The 16,425-nt window shown below is 39.1% G+C and overlaps 1 protein-coding gene across 10 annotated transcripts in view; it reads left to right on the top strand.

Annotated features, from left to right (window-relative positions):
* PATJ (PATJ crumbs cell polarity complex component) overlaps positions 1-16,425 on the top strand; it is a 389,086-nt gene that overhangs the window by 320,013 nt on the left and 52,648 nt on the right. For 9 of the 10 annotated variants that reach the window (XM_086394286.1, XM_086394288.1, XM_086394293.1 and 6 more), the window contains one exon: positions 12,773-12,856. In XM_086394286.1, coding sequence (XP_086250412.1) covers positions 12,773-12,856 — 84 coding nt within the window. Of the gene's footprint in view, positions 1-7,737; positions 7,792-12,772; positions 12,857-16,425 lie in introns of those variants that run through there. The other variant, XM_086394296.1, reaches the window with a different exon arrangement.

Raw genomic sequence — 16,425 nt, forward strand, 5'->3', positions numbered from 1 at the left:
ACACACACACTCTGGTGTTATTGCTTGCTGTGTAACTGATCGTTTAATCCTTACCCTTGCTTTTTATGTCAAAAGAACCTCTATGTCTATTGCTGACTTAATGATTAATTTTGTTGTCTATAGTTTATTACCTGAGAATATATCCGTGTTCCAAAATAACAGGTACTGAACACTGTGATTCCTTTTCCTTCACTTTGAAGGAAAGGTTGATAGGTATAGATCTTCATATCCTACCCCAAGCACATTAGAATAGATGAATAAATTGAGATTAGGATGTAAATAGACTCTTCGTTCCTTGTGTAGCAGTTTTATGAAGACTGTTCTGAGATTCTTGGAAAATCTGTGTAGTGAATTCTGTGAAAACGTGAGCAGAATAGAGAATCCAGATTTTAAAAACTGTGATTCCAAGAATGATAGATAAGTTCCTTTGACTCTTGCTGGCTTCCCCTGTATAACTATAACCTTCTCAGGTTCTCTGAACAGAAACAATTTTATATTCACTCTTTGAAGTTGGCAAGCAAAGCTGCATCAATTTGGCAAATACTATACTTCTTCGTAAATAATAATCTTATTGTATCCATGGTGGGAAAGCAGTATATTAAATGTATGCCAAATTATAAAATTGTTAAGTAAAATGAAAAAAAAAATTGTCTTAAAGGAACTATGACAATTATTGACTATATTCTGCCTTGGGTCCTGCATGTCCTTATGAGATATTGAAAGTAACCTCCTAACTTTTTGCTTCTTATGAATCAATGAGGGCATGTCAAATACTTTTTGCATCAAAGAAGGGGAAAAATTCTTGGTCTGTTGAAAGTGCGGAAGATTAGTTACTTTTCAACTTGTTTTGAATCATCTTTGCATTTTACCTTTGTAATTGGTTAAAAAAATATAGATCCACAAAACGCACTGAGTATAAGCATAATAATACATGCCACAGCATAAGAAAAGTGCATTAATTCTTCCAACCTTGGATTACAACCCACTGCCTCAGTGTAGCAAGAACAACAGAGGACTGCCTTTGTCCACACGAGTCCTGCCATCTCTATAATAGATAGCATTTGTCCACCTTTCTGCTTTTATCAGGTTTCACGTTAGGCTTCTCAGTTTTGATGTAGTGAAGTATTGCCAGGGAAAAGGAGGAAGTACAGTCAATTCTTGTTATTCATGGTAATTATGGTGTATAAAGATGCAGCAAACCCTGAATTAATGAATACTAAACCATTACTTCTAGAGGAAAGATAGGGTTAGATTCCTCCTCCAACCTCTGGTTACAACATTTTTAACAGATGAGAAATATATAACTTTGTTTTATGTGTGTTTCTGATTAAAGATACTTAATTCACTACATATTGTTGATTCATTAACATTGAATGGCAAACAGCTCTATATAACTCATAATTGAGCGAAGGTTGTCTAACACATGTATTTTCTTGGTCAGGCCCATAACAGCACAAAAATGCAAAACACATGGCACTAAAAAAGACTATTGAAAGGAAGCTTGTTTCCGGTCTGCGAGCTGAAACAAGAAAGCATAATGTTGCCTTGTTATACCTCAGCTATGAACAAATGAAGCTAGCAACTAAAATGTTTCCCCACTCTGCTTATGTCCACAAATTACCAGGAGTGCACCATGTATTTGGGGAAGTAGGGGAATTTGCAAATATGTAATCCACACAAAATATGTTTCAACTTAATTGAAATAGAAAAATAAAAATATTTAGGAACAGGACTCTTATAATCTGGTTTATATCTTATTGGCATTTGGATGGTCCATTGAACTTAGCCCTGAACAGTCCATGACTTGAGAAAAAAATAACCTAAAATATCCTTGTTGCATAATCTTTCTTGGAAAAGAAGCAATCAGTTATCTTCTAGGATTACCAATATAACAGAAAAAATAGAAATTAAAAAATATGGGCGAAAACTGGTGTCATTCATCCTTAGAGTCATGAATTTTGACCACTCTGACATATATGTATTTTGTCCTTCATATACCAGATGTGCCTCTTAAATCTTACACATATATGCACTGGGAGCCCTCATTAGCAGTTATTTAATGTCTATTTGGCTGACACTTTGTTTGACATTATTGTTCAAGTCGCTAAGTTGTGTTCAACACTTTGTGACCTCAGGTACATATATAATCTTATTTCCTCCTCAAACTCTAGCACGTAGGATTTGAGTTCTGTTTTACAGAGATAAAAACACTGGTCCAGACAGGTTACTAACTTAATAGAAATACCACAAAGTTATGATAAGTGGCAGAGCTAAAATCTGAACACAGGTTTTTATGGCCATAGCCAAGACCACTCCACCATATGTTGCTGCCTGGTGGCTCAGGGGGTAAAGCGTCTGTCTGCCTGCAATACGGAAGACCTGGGTTCGATCCCCGGGTTGGGAAGATCCCCTGGAGAAGGAAATGGCAACCCACTCCAGTACTCTTGCCTGGAAAATTCCATGGACGGAGGAGCCTGGTAGGCTAAAGTCCATGGGATCACAGAGAGTAGCACACGGCTGAGCAACTTCACTTGCATTGTTTACAGGCTGGAAGAGTCCTCTGGTCAACTTGATAAGTCTACAGTAGATAAAATTGACCAGAAATTTTGTGCAGCTCTTTACAGACTGAATTTGAGCTGACCCACTGACTTGCTTTGGCCGATAGTAGTGAAAGTGGCATTTTGTGGCTTCCAGGTGGTATTGAGAGGCTTTGCTGCTTAGCTCTTGTCCTCTTAAAATACTGCCACCTTGAGAACAAGCCTGGACTGGCTTCCAGGAGGCAGACATACCATGTGGAGACAGTGCTTGGAGGAAGAGTGACCCAGCCATCCCAGCTGAAGCCCCGGCCAACCTAACTGCAAACTCCCAGGAGAGCCCAACTAACACAGCGTAGAGCAGAACTGGCCAGCTGAGCCCAGCCCTAAGCTTCACCCCACAGAACTATGAACAAACAAATGGTTAGCTTTCATTTTAAGCCCCTGTGTTTTGCCGCAATAGATAACTAATCCACTGTGATCCCGCTTCCATCCTTCTGATCTCTCTTAGCCTATAAGATTTGGGATTCTTCTGGTCTATTAGTTAGAAGGAGGTCTTATTCCTAGGCAAAGCCTAAACATCTGTGTAAAACAAAGATTTTCTCTGCTTTGCTGGGTTCATCAAGGTCTAAAGTTTTAGAGCTGGAATGACTTTAAAAGTCATGTAGCTCAGCTCTGTGCTTTAGTGATAATGATGTATCATGAACAAAGTGGTTCTTGCAGAATTGGCTACTGCAGAGCTGTCAGAAAATTTGACTCATTTTATTTCTGGGTCCTTCTTCCATACTCTACTGCCTTTTTTTTTTAAACCTCTCTTTGCATCAAAGCTCAAATCACATTCTAATTGAAATATAATAGGAAAGCTTGGTTTTTAAAGAATATGGTCACAAAGGATTTATAATAGCAAAGAATCATGTTCTTAAACATTCCTCCATGTATTTGTATTAATACAGTTTGGAGCCTATTGACTTTGCTCAAAGTGAGATATACTTTTGCAGTTTCAACCCACACTTTCTTTTTGAACTCTGTAATGGCCATAGACATCACAGATTAGTAACTTAATACTTCTACATGTGTTTTTCAATATAGAGTTTAGTGTAGTTTTGGTTTGCACCTTTTACTACCCATTGATTTGACTTTCCTGCTGAGAAGGTGGTCTATAGTATAGAAGACATGTCTGCATGATTTTTGAACTTTGACAGCCATAGAGGGGAACTTTATTAAATGATGTTTAAAAGGAGCATTAATCCTCTAAGGCTGCAGATATGAACCATCACTTCTGCCAAAGGAACAAAAATGCCCATTTTATATATAACATTTTAAATTATTCTTTTAGTCTTCATAGATCTTTCTTATTAGGAGGGATTTTTTCCCCATAAAGCAGGAAAAAAGGATATAACATTTTTATGGATTATTGGTAAATATATTTTCCACCTAAATGTGAAGTTTAATATGAAACTTTCCTGTAGTTAAAATGTCCCTTAGGAGTGGATATGGGAACTTTTATGAGTATGACAAAGTTTAATTCCAGAGTGATCAAAATTAAGTTAAATGTGCCTTCAAGCAGTAAAATTAAGCCATATTATATACAGTTCTTTATATTGAGTTGACCAATTGGTTCAGTGAATATGTTGTTCAATAAAGTCCTTGGTAAAAATGGAAAACGTGTCTTATTATTACTTAAAACTAAGTGAACTTTTTGGCCAACCCAATAATAATATCTGTTATACAATTCTTTATCAAAGTTTCATCCTAAAATGCTTGTTAAAACAATCCACTGAATATCTAGAAATGAAAACTGTAAAATGTCATTCTATGGAAATAGTTCACCCATACAAAGGTGCTTCAGTTCACAGGAGATCCTTAATTTTTCTAACACATGGCTTCTTTAAGTGTTATAGGCCTATTGTGACAACAGTAAAACTTTCTTTTGCTAGAATGACTGGTGTGTTTATGAGTTACTTTATCTACTTGTTGGCAGCTTACACAGTAAAGACAATGGTGATTGATGGGCTGAAATGTCTGATGACTCTGACTCTATTCAAGAATATGTTACTGCGTGCTGTGAAATTCTTTTCCAGCAATTCAGTTTAAATCCCCCTGGAGGTGTTTATGATTTTTGTGGGGCTCTGTGATAATTAAGTCCCCCATACTTGGCTTTGTAAAATTGCTCTCCAAGCTGAAGTAAATCTTCTGGAAATTCAGATGGATTTAATATCCATTTGTGATGGATATTTTTGTTGTGTATCACTTTTACCATCAGAAACTTGTTTGGGTTAGAGTAAGATTATGACATGCTAACCCTGCCAGCCTCCTCTTTCTGGGTCATTTTGATGCCTTTTTCCATCTACAACTAACTTCTTAATAATCATTTAGCAAACATTTATTGAAGGCTTACATTGGGCTCAGCACCAGGATATAGAGAGGAGTTGGTAACAGTTCCCATCTGGAAGGGTTCCACTGAGGGTAAGAGGTGGTACAGGACCTAGGTCTATGAACAAGCCATCACAATACCGTAATTTCAATAATACTAAGATGTAGTAGTGACCACCAGACAGGTTGATCCACTTAACCAGGGAAGAGAGTCAGGGAAAGTTTGAAAAAAGAGGTGACTCTTGGCTGGCTCTAGTAGAATTTCATGAAACAAAGGAGGGAGCTTAAAGAGGGTACAGCCTTCAAGCATTTTGTACCGTTGGTACTTTCCAAATATAGATATATGGAATAACTGTAAAAATATACAGGAAACTTATTACTGTATGTTTCTGGTTAGGGAAGTTGAGTGAAGTACAGATGCTGGGGAGAAACTTCTCAGTGTATATTATTTTGGGTCTAATACATGTATGAATTTTCTTTATATTTTAAAATAAATAAATACTATTCTTTTAGGAATGGAGACATTAGGACAGTGGTTCCTTAAACAATGTGATGAATCCCCTAACCAGCTCCTTCTTTCTGGCTGTCTGTTTTTTTAATGTTATCCCTAATTGTGGAATAAAGGCATTTTTTTTTTTTTTTTTCAAGTTAGACATGTCTCAGATACAGGCTGGTGAGAGAGAAGTTTTTATGCAGAAGATTTTCCTATGTCTCTGAAATCTTGCCTTTCCCTTCTGTTTGGGGGAAACTCATTATTTAAGAGGCTCTCCAACTCACTGTTTCAAATTCTCTGGCTCTAGAGTTGGCAAGTCAAATGAGTAATTTAGAGTATCCACGGGAAACTATTGGTCTTATCTCAGGCAGTAAGTAAACAGGCCATCTTACTTAAATTCCTATTGTCCCAATGAAAGTCACACAACTACCAAGAGGAAATTAGTTTATATATATACATATATATGTATATATATATATATGTGTGTGTGTATATCAATCTTGGTTATCTATAAATGATTCTCAAGTCTGCCATTGGTTAGGAGAAATTAATCTGTTGTCTTGGATTGAACCCTTTTTATTTTAAACATTGATTTATCACTTGTATATAATGTGATACATTATATAGAAATAGTAACTTCTACTCCAGTAAAAAAAATTGTTCAATGAATAATACAGGTACACAGAAAGAGGACTAAAAAGATGAAGGAAGGAAGGAGACAAGTATTGCAACAGAATTGATGCCATTTGGAAAATCCCAAGTTCATTTTTAGACAAATACAAAATAAAATATTTAAAGCAGATGAGAAGCTTGCAATAGTGGTAGGAACACAGATTTTGGTGTTAAATAGTCATCCCAAATTGCAATTTCACCTTTCTTCCTTAGAAGCTGCAAAGACCTGGTCAGGTCTGACCCTTCTGAGCCTTCTTTTCCCTAACTGTACATGAGACTAATAATGCTGAACTTGCTTAGTTGTTATGAGGACTAAATGGCACAAGTGGAAAGTGTGTGTCCTCTTTGGCACCGATGTTACGTAAGTGAGATGTTACCACTTCCTTACTGTGTGCTGGCATTCTACATGAAGCTTTATGTATAGGTAATATTGTTTAAACCATATAAAATGAGAAAGCTGAGAGGTTAACAGTTTTCCTATGGCCAGAAGTAGCAGGACCAGGATTTGGACTAAGTTTGACTCCAGAGGCCTAGCTCATAATCATTTGTCTCTACAGCTTCTTTCAGCAAAAGCCAGCAACCCACCCACAGGGAAATGATTAATAGGTTGCTTAGGTGGTAGGGAGGTCTAAGAGGGAGCGGATATATGTGTACATATAGTGATTCACTTCTCTGTACAATGTAAACTAACACAAGAGTAAAAAGCAATTATACTCCAATAATATATATATATATATGAAGAACACAGAGAGCTTAATAACAAAAAATAAACAAACGATACAGTGTAAAAGAAGTCATTGGTACTGGTAGGTAGACTCACTGAGCCAGTGACGCTGACTGCTGAATCAGGAAGCAGACAGTGAATGAGACAGACGAAACAATGGCAGGTATCAGGTGACCTAGTCCAGGTGAGGAACAAATTACTTCTGGGAAGGGGCTGACGCCTGCCTGAGCATGATGTGAGTCTGCCATTCTGCACAACCTGCCCCTGGACTCATGTCCTGCACAACCAGAATCTTCACTGCAGCAAGTTCAGGAGTAACAAGTTGTCAGCTTCCTCCTGGTAAATACATAAAATGTGTGGAGCCAATTCTCTGACAAAACTCATGCGTTCAATTTTCTTCAGTTATTGCTGCTCCCAGATTTTTTTTTTTCTCAACATATTCTAAATAAATTAGGTCTGAAGAATGTCACTTACCAGCCATAATCACAACATCGTGGGTAAGTGTTTAGATGAATACACAAGTTAAACATAACATTGATGTCCAAAGTTCTTTAGTATAGCTGACATAGAATGTTATTTAAATACGCAAAGATAGGAAGTGGGGGGAGGTGCACAGCTGGTGGGGGAGAAGGCACTCAGAACTGTGCCAACGAACAGTTTTGCTTGAATAGCTGAAGAGCATTAAAATTAGGAGAATACAATGAGCAGATAAGAATCATGTATATAATTAACTCCAAATTTTCATTTGACATAATAAAGGTCACTCTTTCATCAATGACCATTTCATCTAATCATACTTTTTTTAAAGCAATAAGTAAAATTTTAATATAGCTTGTCAAATAGATGCCTAAAATATCCCAATCCAGTATCTATTTTACTATTCTGTTCTGTGCTATGAACTGTATAAGTTTTGAAAAAGAAATCCTTTTTTTTTTTTCCAGTTCACTAGCCCACATTTGTAATTGAGCTGGTAATCTCTACCTCTCACCTCTGTCACCCCCAGTTAAAACTATTGAGAACCACAGCTTCATAGAGCACTTTGGGTACACAAGGACACATGGTAAGAAATGTGACCTTTTTCTATCATCAAGTCAGAGTGTCTCACATTTTCTTGTGTTTTCACTGATGAATTTAAAACCTCAGCAGTAGTCAAGTTCATAGAAAGAAAGAAAGCTTTCAATCCAGAAAGACTCATAGACCAAAAACAGATCATTGAAAGTAATTTTACCACTTATTTGAGCCTATTAACAGTATATTTGTTTTATGTATGACAGTTCATAGAGCACCCAGAAAGTATCTCAGAGTTTTGGATTCAGGCTCCAGTGGGTCTTTTTCTTCTTTTTGAGTATGAACAAAGAGAAATTTCCCATTTGGCTTTTATAATGTTCCAAGATCAAAGGAGTTTATACTGAAAATTCAGCCCTATAAAAGCCATGTGTAGCATGAATTCAGTCTGATTCTCCCAAATCCAGTGAAAATGGGGTGTTTGGCCATCAAGCTTTGAAAACCAGCATTCCGCAGGGTATACCTAGGGCCCTGCTTTAGTTTCTACCTTCCTGGAAATGGTCCCTTAGTGTGATCTTGGCAGTGATGTTGGGATGGCCTGAAGCCACTGACCTAGCAAATTTTCTCAAAATTGTTGCCCTGAAACAGTGCAGAGAAACAAACTTGGTGGTATAAATGCTCCCTGGGTCTGGAAATTTCATAAGTCAGAGTTAAAACAAAGATTGGTCTAAAATCTTTTGCTGGTGCAGAGTCTGAAATATAAATTGTCTGGAGCAAGGAATCTTTCCTGGCTCTTTGGTGCTGCCTCTCTAACTGTTAGAATAATAAAAAATGTTTTCAGAACTGTGTGGTGATAAAATGAAAGCCTTTAATATTGGAAAGATATTTGGAATCTAGATTGGTCATCTGGTTCAAGTCCTCTGGTTTTCTTTTACTGCTTCTCCAGCATTTGTATAGGAAACTCATTTTTGTTTTATTATTTTTTTTTTAATAAAGTTTCATTCTTATTCAGTCACTAAGTCACATCGGACTCTTTGCCACCCCATGGACTGCAGCACACAAGGCTTCCCTGTCCACCATCTCCCAGATCTTGGTCAAACTCATGTCCATTGAGTCAGTGATGCCATCTAACCATCTTATCCTTTGTCGTCCACTTCTCCTCCTGCCTCAATCTCTTCTAGCCTCAGGATCTTTTCCAGTGAGCTGGCTCTTTGTGTCCGGTGGTGAAGTATTGGAGTGTCAGCTTCAGCATCAGTCCTTCCAATGAATACTCAGGCTTGATTTCCTTTAGGATTGACTGGTTTGATCTCTTTGCCGTCCATTTGGAGGTTTTTCCTATCTTACACATTTTGTAAGAAATATTTCATTCATTTACTTCAAGTCAATTTAATTCTAATTCTGAGTCTCTATACTTCTGGACTGAAGCAGTATCATTGTCAGTCCTTTTGGAGGCCCATCAGCTGTCAGGATTCTGGTTCTGTCACAGAGCTCCCTGACACTGGGGACCCTTGGTCATTGTCATCAGTTCACCCTGGTAATCACCAAGCCATGCTTGCCCTAGCCTGATGATCTCTTCAGAAGTCCTGCCACTTCCAGGCCCTGATGCTTGGGACTCAGGACTTCTTTCAAGGTGGGATCCATTACACCTAGAGTCCGCTGCCCTTGACCATTGTGTGCAGGTTCTTGCAACTTGTGTGTGTGTGGGTGTGGCAGGGAATGGGAGGACAGTGGGCAGTGCAGGGCTCAATTCCTCAGTTCTCAGGGGACACACAAATCTCCATTTCTAGTCTCCATTCAAAAACATTTTTCTGCATTTCTCTAATAATTAATGATGTTTAGCATCTTTTCATGGAGAAGGCAATGGCACCCGACTCCAGTACTCTTGCCTGGAAAATCCCATGGATGGAGGAGCCTGGTAGGCTGCAGTCCATGGGGTCGCAAAGAGTCGGACTCGACTGAGCGACTTCACTTTCACTTTTCACTTTCACGCATTGGAGAAGGAAATGGCAACCCACTCCAGTGTTCTTGCCTGGAGAATCCCAGGGACGGGGGAGCCTGGTGGGCTGCTGTCTATGGGGTCGAATAGAGTCGGACACAACTGAAGCGACTTAGTAGCAGCAGCATCTTTTCATGTGCTTCTTGGTCATCTATATGTCTTCTTTGGAGAAATGTCTCTCTAGGTCTTCTGCTCATTTCTTGATTGGATTGTTTGGGGGTTTTTTTTGTTATTGAGCTGCATGAACTGTTAGTAGATTTTGGAGATGAATCCCTTCTCAGTTGCTTCATTTGCAAATATTTATGTGGAATCTAGAAAAATGATACAGTTCAGTTCAGTTGCTCAATCATGTTCAACTCTTTGTGACCCCATGAACCACTGTGACCCCATGAACTGCAGCACGCCAGGCCTCACTGTCCATCACCAACTCCTGGAGTCCACCCAGACCCATGTCCATTGAGTCGGCGAAGCCATCCAACCATCTCATCCTCTGTCGTCCCTTCTCCTGCCCTCAATCTTTCCCAGCATCAGGGTCTTTTCCAATGAGTCCACTCTTTGCATCAGGTGGCCAAAGTATTGGAGTTTCAGCTTCAGCATCAGTCCTTACAATGAACACACAGGACTGATCTCCTTTAGGATGGACTGGTTAGATCTCCTTGCAGTCCAAGGGACTCTCAAGAGTCTTCAACACTACAGTTCAAAAGCATCAATTCCTTGGCGCTCAGTTTTCTTTATAGTCCAACTCTCACATCCATACATGACCACTGGAAAAACCATAGCTTTGACTAGATGGACCTTTGTTGACAAAGTAATGTCTCTGCTTTTTAATATGCTATCTAGGTTGGTATAACTTTCCTTCCAAGGAGTAAGTGTCTTTTAATTTCATGGCTGCAGTCACCATCTGCAGTGATTTTGGAGCTCCCAAAAATAAAGTCAGCCACTGTTTCCACTGTTTCCCCATTTATTTGCCATGAAGTGATGGGACCAGATACCATGATCTTAGTTTTCTGAAAGTTGAGCTTTAAGCCAACTTTTTCACTCTCCAGTTTCACTTTCATCGAGAAGCTTTTTAGTTCCTCTTCACTTTCTGCCACAAGGGTGGTGAAATCTGCATATCTGAGGTTATTGATATGTCTCCCAGCAATCTTGATTCCAGCTTGTGTTTCTTCCAGCCCAGCGTTTCTCATGATGTACTCTGCATATAAGTTAATAAGCAGGGTGACAATATACAGCCTTGACGTACTCCTTTTCCTATTTGGAACCGGTCTGTTGTTCCATGTCCAGTTCTAACTGTTGCTTGCTGACCTGCATACAGATTTCTCAAGAGGCAGGTCAGGTGGTCTGGTTGCCCATCTCTTTCACATGAACCTCTTTATATGGCAGGAATAGAGATGTAGACATAGAGAATGGACATGTGGACATGGGGGTGGGAGGAGGGGTGGGGTGACTTGGGAGAACGGCGCTGGCTGTATACACTAGCATATGTCAAACAGATGGCTGGTGGGCACCTGCCGCATAGTGCAGAGGGCTCAGCTTCATGCTCTGTGGTGACCTAGATGGGTGGGATGGCGGGGAGGGAGACCCACGAGGGAGGGGATATGTGTATACACACAGCTGATTTACTTCGCTGAACAGCAGAAATTGTAAAGCATTGTACAACTGTACAAAAACAACTGTACCCCCAACAAAAACAAAGGCACCCAGAGAAGCACACACAAGAAAGTGCTTTCCTTCTCGCAGCGGTCTGCCGGCACACCTAGCACCTGATTGCCATCGCCTTTTCAGTGCCCTTCGTTTCAGTTTTATAAGCAGTGGAAAGAACCAGTGACTTCTGGTATATTCAGTTTTCAGAAACTGAAACACCACAAAAATCCCTGAGGCAAGGGATTTCAAAGCTTGACTTCTTGATCAGTATGAGGGGGGAAAGGGAGGAAAATTGTGTGAACATAGCAGTTGAATATTTTTTTTAAATAATCTTACCAAAACATGTAAATAATTGGGTGCTCAGTCAGCTCAGTCATGTCTGACTCTCTGCGACGCCTACGGACTGTAGCCCACCAGGCTCCTCTGTCCATGGGATTTTCCGGCCTAGAATATGATATATAGGTACAAATTCATCTGGAAGCATCCTTAGGAAACTGAGATAGTTGTTGATGGTTGTTTCTGGGGAGCTGGACTGAGGGCTGGGTGCAGAAGGCAGTCCCTTTCTAGTTCACCACACCCTGCAGTTTTGGTTGAGTCCTTTATATTGGTACTTTGTATATGTTATTTTTATGATGATAAAAAATTTAAGGTTATTACTTCAAAGAAAAAAATTTTTTCATTCATTAACCATGAGACACTTTCCTCAACCAAGCCTTACCTATCTTAACGAATTGTCCTGATTCTGTGGCTCAGAATCCTGAGTTCAGGAGTTAATTTGCCCAAGATTACATGATGCCCAAGAGTCAGGATTTGAGCCCACATCTATTTTACACATAGATCTGTGAATGCCCTTTCCCCCACCCCAGGCTCTGTCCTCCAGGGCTAGTTCATTCCACTTTCTTGTCTTTAACTGCCCAAGTAATGAGGCCTGACAGACCCCCTTCATCAGGCCACACATTTATGTCAAATCCTTGAATACCAATAAATACCTGAAACCATGTTTCAAAATATACCATAAAATGTAAATGAGAATGACACATAGTTCACGTCAAGTTTATACACAGCAGCAGCAGTATGGAGTTAAAGTAAAGCACATGGGGGAAGTTTAACTTGAAATGTTAGGCAAAACCAGTCCTAAAAGAATGAAATAATAAACTTAGGAAAAATTAATTATACCTCTGAATATACCATAAATGTGTCTTTTGTTTAAGTCAAATAAAAATGGCTGTATTAACAAATAGCAAATTATGAGTTGCTGCCTATAGTTTCATTGTTGGCTTAAGGAAACATTTCTGGTTGTTAAAAATTAATAAGCATTTGTTTTTTTATAGGATGCTATAGTTATACATGAAGTCTATGAAGAAGGGGCAGCAGCCCGAGATGGAAGACTTTGGGCTGGTGACCAGATATTAGAGGTATGTGATTATGCATTCTGGTTTATACCAGCAAGTATGGGTCCTAATTTAGTGACCTTGATCCACAGTCACTGTACCGATTCACGGTCTTCTACTCAGTTATGTTGTTGTAGTCACCAAGTTGTGTCTGACTCTTTTGTGACCCCATGGACTGTAGCCCATCAGGTTCCTCTGTCCATGGGATTTTCCAGGTAAGAATACTGAAGCAGGTTGCCATTTCCTTCTCCAGAGGATCTTCCTGACTCAGAGATTGAACCCATGTCTCCTGTACTGACAGGCAGATTCTTTACCACCGAGACACCTAGGAAGCCCCTACTCAATTATATCCTCACTTATTTCTTTCTCAGTGTGACAAAACATGTACTTTATTCTTTTTTCTTTTTTGATGTATATCAAATAAGTGTCAGTAGAATCATGACAGACTATCAATCTAAATCTGTCTGTGAAACTGTTTTTTTTGATTAAAGGGGAAAGTACAACTAAACATTCTATAATCAGATGAAACTATAACTTCACAATTTGATTTTTTTTTTTTGCTTCCCTACTATACCTTATAAATTCCCTTCTAAAAGCACATACATATAGATGTACACATAAACATGCACATCTAGTATTTTAAAAAACTTTATTGCAGCTTTAAGTATTAATATTATTTTCTTATTCCTAGTACGTATTGGCATCAAATGGAGATCCCTGCCCTGGCACCTTTGTTTCCTAGCTGATGAAAATGTAGAATCCTCTCCCTTTAGGTGGTATATGGTACTTATTAAAAATTGAAATGCTTAACTTGCCTCTTTTTAAAGGACTCTCATTTAGCAAAGGTGTTAAAGCCTTTTAAAAAGAGCTGAGGCTGGCAACATCTAAACTAGGGAATGGATGAATGGAAAGTTAATGCCAGGCATTCTGGTAGGTGAAACTAAAGAGCTTTTTCAATGGTGTGAAACTTTTAGGCAACATTTCTTTCTTTCATTGGATGAATTTAATTGAATAGTTAACATTTTATGGTGGATATGTGCAGTTTTGCTTTGCAACTTTAATATAGCACATTATGAATGACATCATAGAATTTTATTTTTCCCTTTGGTGGTTCAAGTCTGCCTCCCAAGATGAAACCAGAGATATAATTAAGGGTAGAAAACATAGGCAAGAAGGAGTTAAAAGAGAGACCAGGCTGACTGCATATTAAATTCAGGGCAAGTTATTGGGTTTCTCTGCAGGCCTTTACTGCGCTTCATCATTGGATTAGGACATATTCCCAGTGCATTCATTAAGGTGCAAGTGTATGAGGTTAGAAAAATAAATGTAGCCTCTTTGGGAATTGGCGTGACTGCTTTAGCATACAGCACTGTTTTTTGGTGGTCAGGAGTTTTGAGAGTTTTTTCCCCCTCTGTAGGTTTTCTAAATAACTGATACTATCATAATTGGCTTTATAGAGGGATAGATTGAATATTCAAAAGAGTACAGATATACAGGCCTTGATACTTAACATGATATGTAAGCCAACAAATTTTTCTGTAATAGTCATGTGGAGTTAAATCTAATATGTGCATTGCTTTATTGTGGCAGTGGTTGCACAGGTATAAATTCACAGTATAAACTGTATATTTTAAATATGTATAATTTATCTTATAACAGTTATACCTCAATAAAAGAAAAATTTTTTAATTTATCTACTCGTTTTGAATTGACCCTCAGCTGTAGCCATTCTCTTTCATAAAATATATTCATGTACAAGTGAACACTCAGGATAGAGTAGCATGAAGAAAGCAAATGTGTTTTAAGTGCAAGGAGAATTTGAAAGGTCAACTAAACCATTTCCTGGCATCTGGCCGAATTATATTACCCAGTGTGGATGGATGGTCTACACTTCTCACTAAAAATAGCCAGATAGGCTCTTCTCTTACACCAGGCAGGATCTTGTCCACAAAAGCATATTGTGTGTTTAGCTAAGAAATGTACGTCTCAGTTTGGTCAGGGAACACGTTTCCTTCCTAAGTAGCCGTAGACTCCACATTTGAACTTGTTCTAATTGTGGTTGCTGTATATGGATGCATAATGAGGCCTAATCAGCCTGGAGTCTGCAGGTTGCCTCAAGAAGAAGACAGGCAAACTTTGGTAATACATTTCCGAACAATGGCCTTTCTGCTCTTGAGAGTTCTCTGCATGGTGCAGCCTGGCCTTCATGAAAAGTGAAAGTGAAGGTGAAAGTTGCTCAGTCGTGTCCGACTCTTTGCAACAGCATGGACTATGCAGTCCATGGAATTCTCCAGGCCAGAATACTGGAGTGGGTAGCCTTTCCCTTTTCCAGGGGATCTTCCCAACCCAAGGATCAAACCCAGGTCTCCCGCGTTGTGGGCAATTTATACCAGTTGGGCCATAAGGGAAGCCCAAGAATACTGGAGTGGGTCGCCTATCCCTTCTCCAGCAGATCTTCCCAACCTAGAAATCGAACCAGGGTCTACTGCATTGCAGGCGGATTCTTTACCAACTGGTAGCTCAACCCCAGATAGTTCAGTTGGCCTTCCATGGTTTTATACTATTGTTTTATGTTAAATTAGGACAAGCCAGATTTTGCTTACAAATATATAGTGAAATAATAGCCTGGCAAGATTTATGATTCTATGATTAACATGGGCTGTTTTCTTTCTGGTTCTTTTTTTAAGGGTCAGTCCCTCCTCTTACCCTTCCTCTATTCCCATTATCCTCTTCTATTTTTGTGCAAGTGGGGGAAGAAAGAATAGAGAGCTAATACCTAGTTTTCCCTGTGGAATAAAATAATGAGGGGCTGCTGCCCTAGTTTGGTTATTCTTTCCCTCCAAAGCAGCAACTCACCCATTTCCCCACAAGCCTTTCCTCCCTCAGGGACATGATAGACCCCCATGGACAACGGGGGCTTCCTATGATCCTTCTCAAACAAGAAGCCCTGCTGTTACCACTCCTCATCCTTTACAATCAATATTCTAATGCATCTGGGGCTTATGTAAGGCACTTAATACATCACTGCACCATATTCTAACCACTCAGCAATGTTTCTCTTACAATTATTGGTGCATTTAGTGGTGCCTCTTGGTGGCTCAGTGGTAAAGAATTTGCCAGCCAATGCAGGAGACATGAGTTTGATTCCTGGATCAGGAAGATCTCCTGGAGAAGGAAATAGCAACCCACTCTAGTATTCATGGCATTCCACTCCAGCATTCTTGCCTGGGAAATCCCAAGGATTGAGGAGCCTGGCAGGGTACAGTCCATGACATCACTAAGAGTCAGACAGGACTGAGCAACTAAACAACAACTTGATTCACAGGTGAGAAAATGAAAACTTTGAACTTGCAACAGATCACTTTGATTTGAACAGACATCTTGATGCTGGTATTTAGACTGAATTGCTTTTGTAATATTAGAGTTTAATGACAGTGCTTTTAATTAAAACATAATTGTTAAGGCCTTTCAAAGGGTATTTTAGAGGCTTAGAGAATTCACCTTCAATCCATGGAGGTAACTATATTTCAGTTGAGTAGCAGAAGTGGTCTTGTGTGCCATCTATTGGAATACAGGAAAATAATCAGCTCAGA

This window comes from Bos grunniens, chromosome 3 (assembly GCF_055505025.1).
Source record: "Bos grunniens cultivar Pamir isolate PY7600 chromosome 3, Bosgru_T2T1.0, whole genome shotgun sequence".
NCBI lineage: Eukaryota > Metazoa > Chordata > Mammalia > Artiodactyla > Bovidae > Bos > Bos grunniens.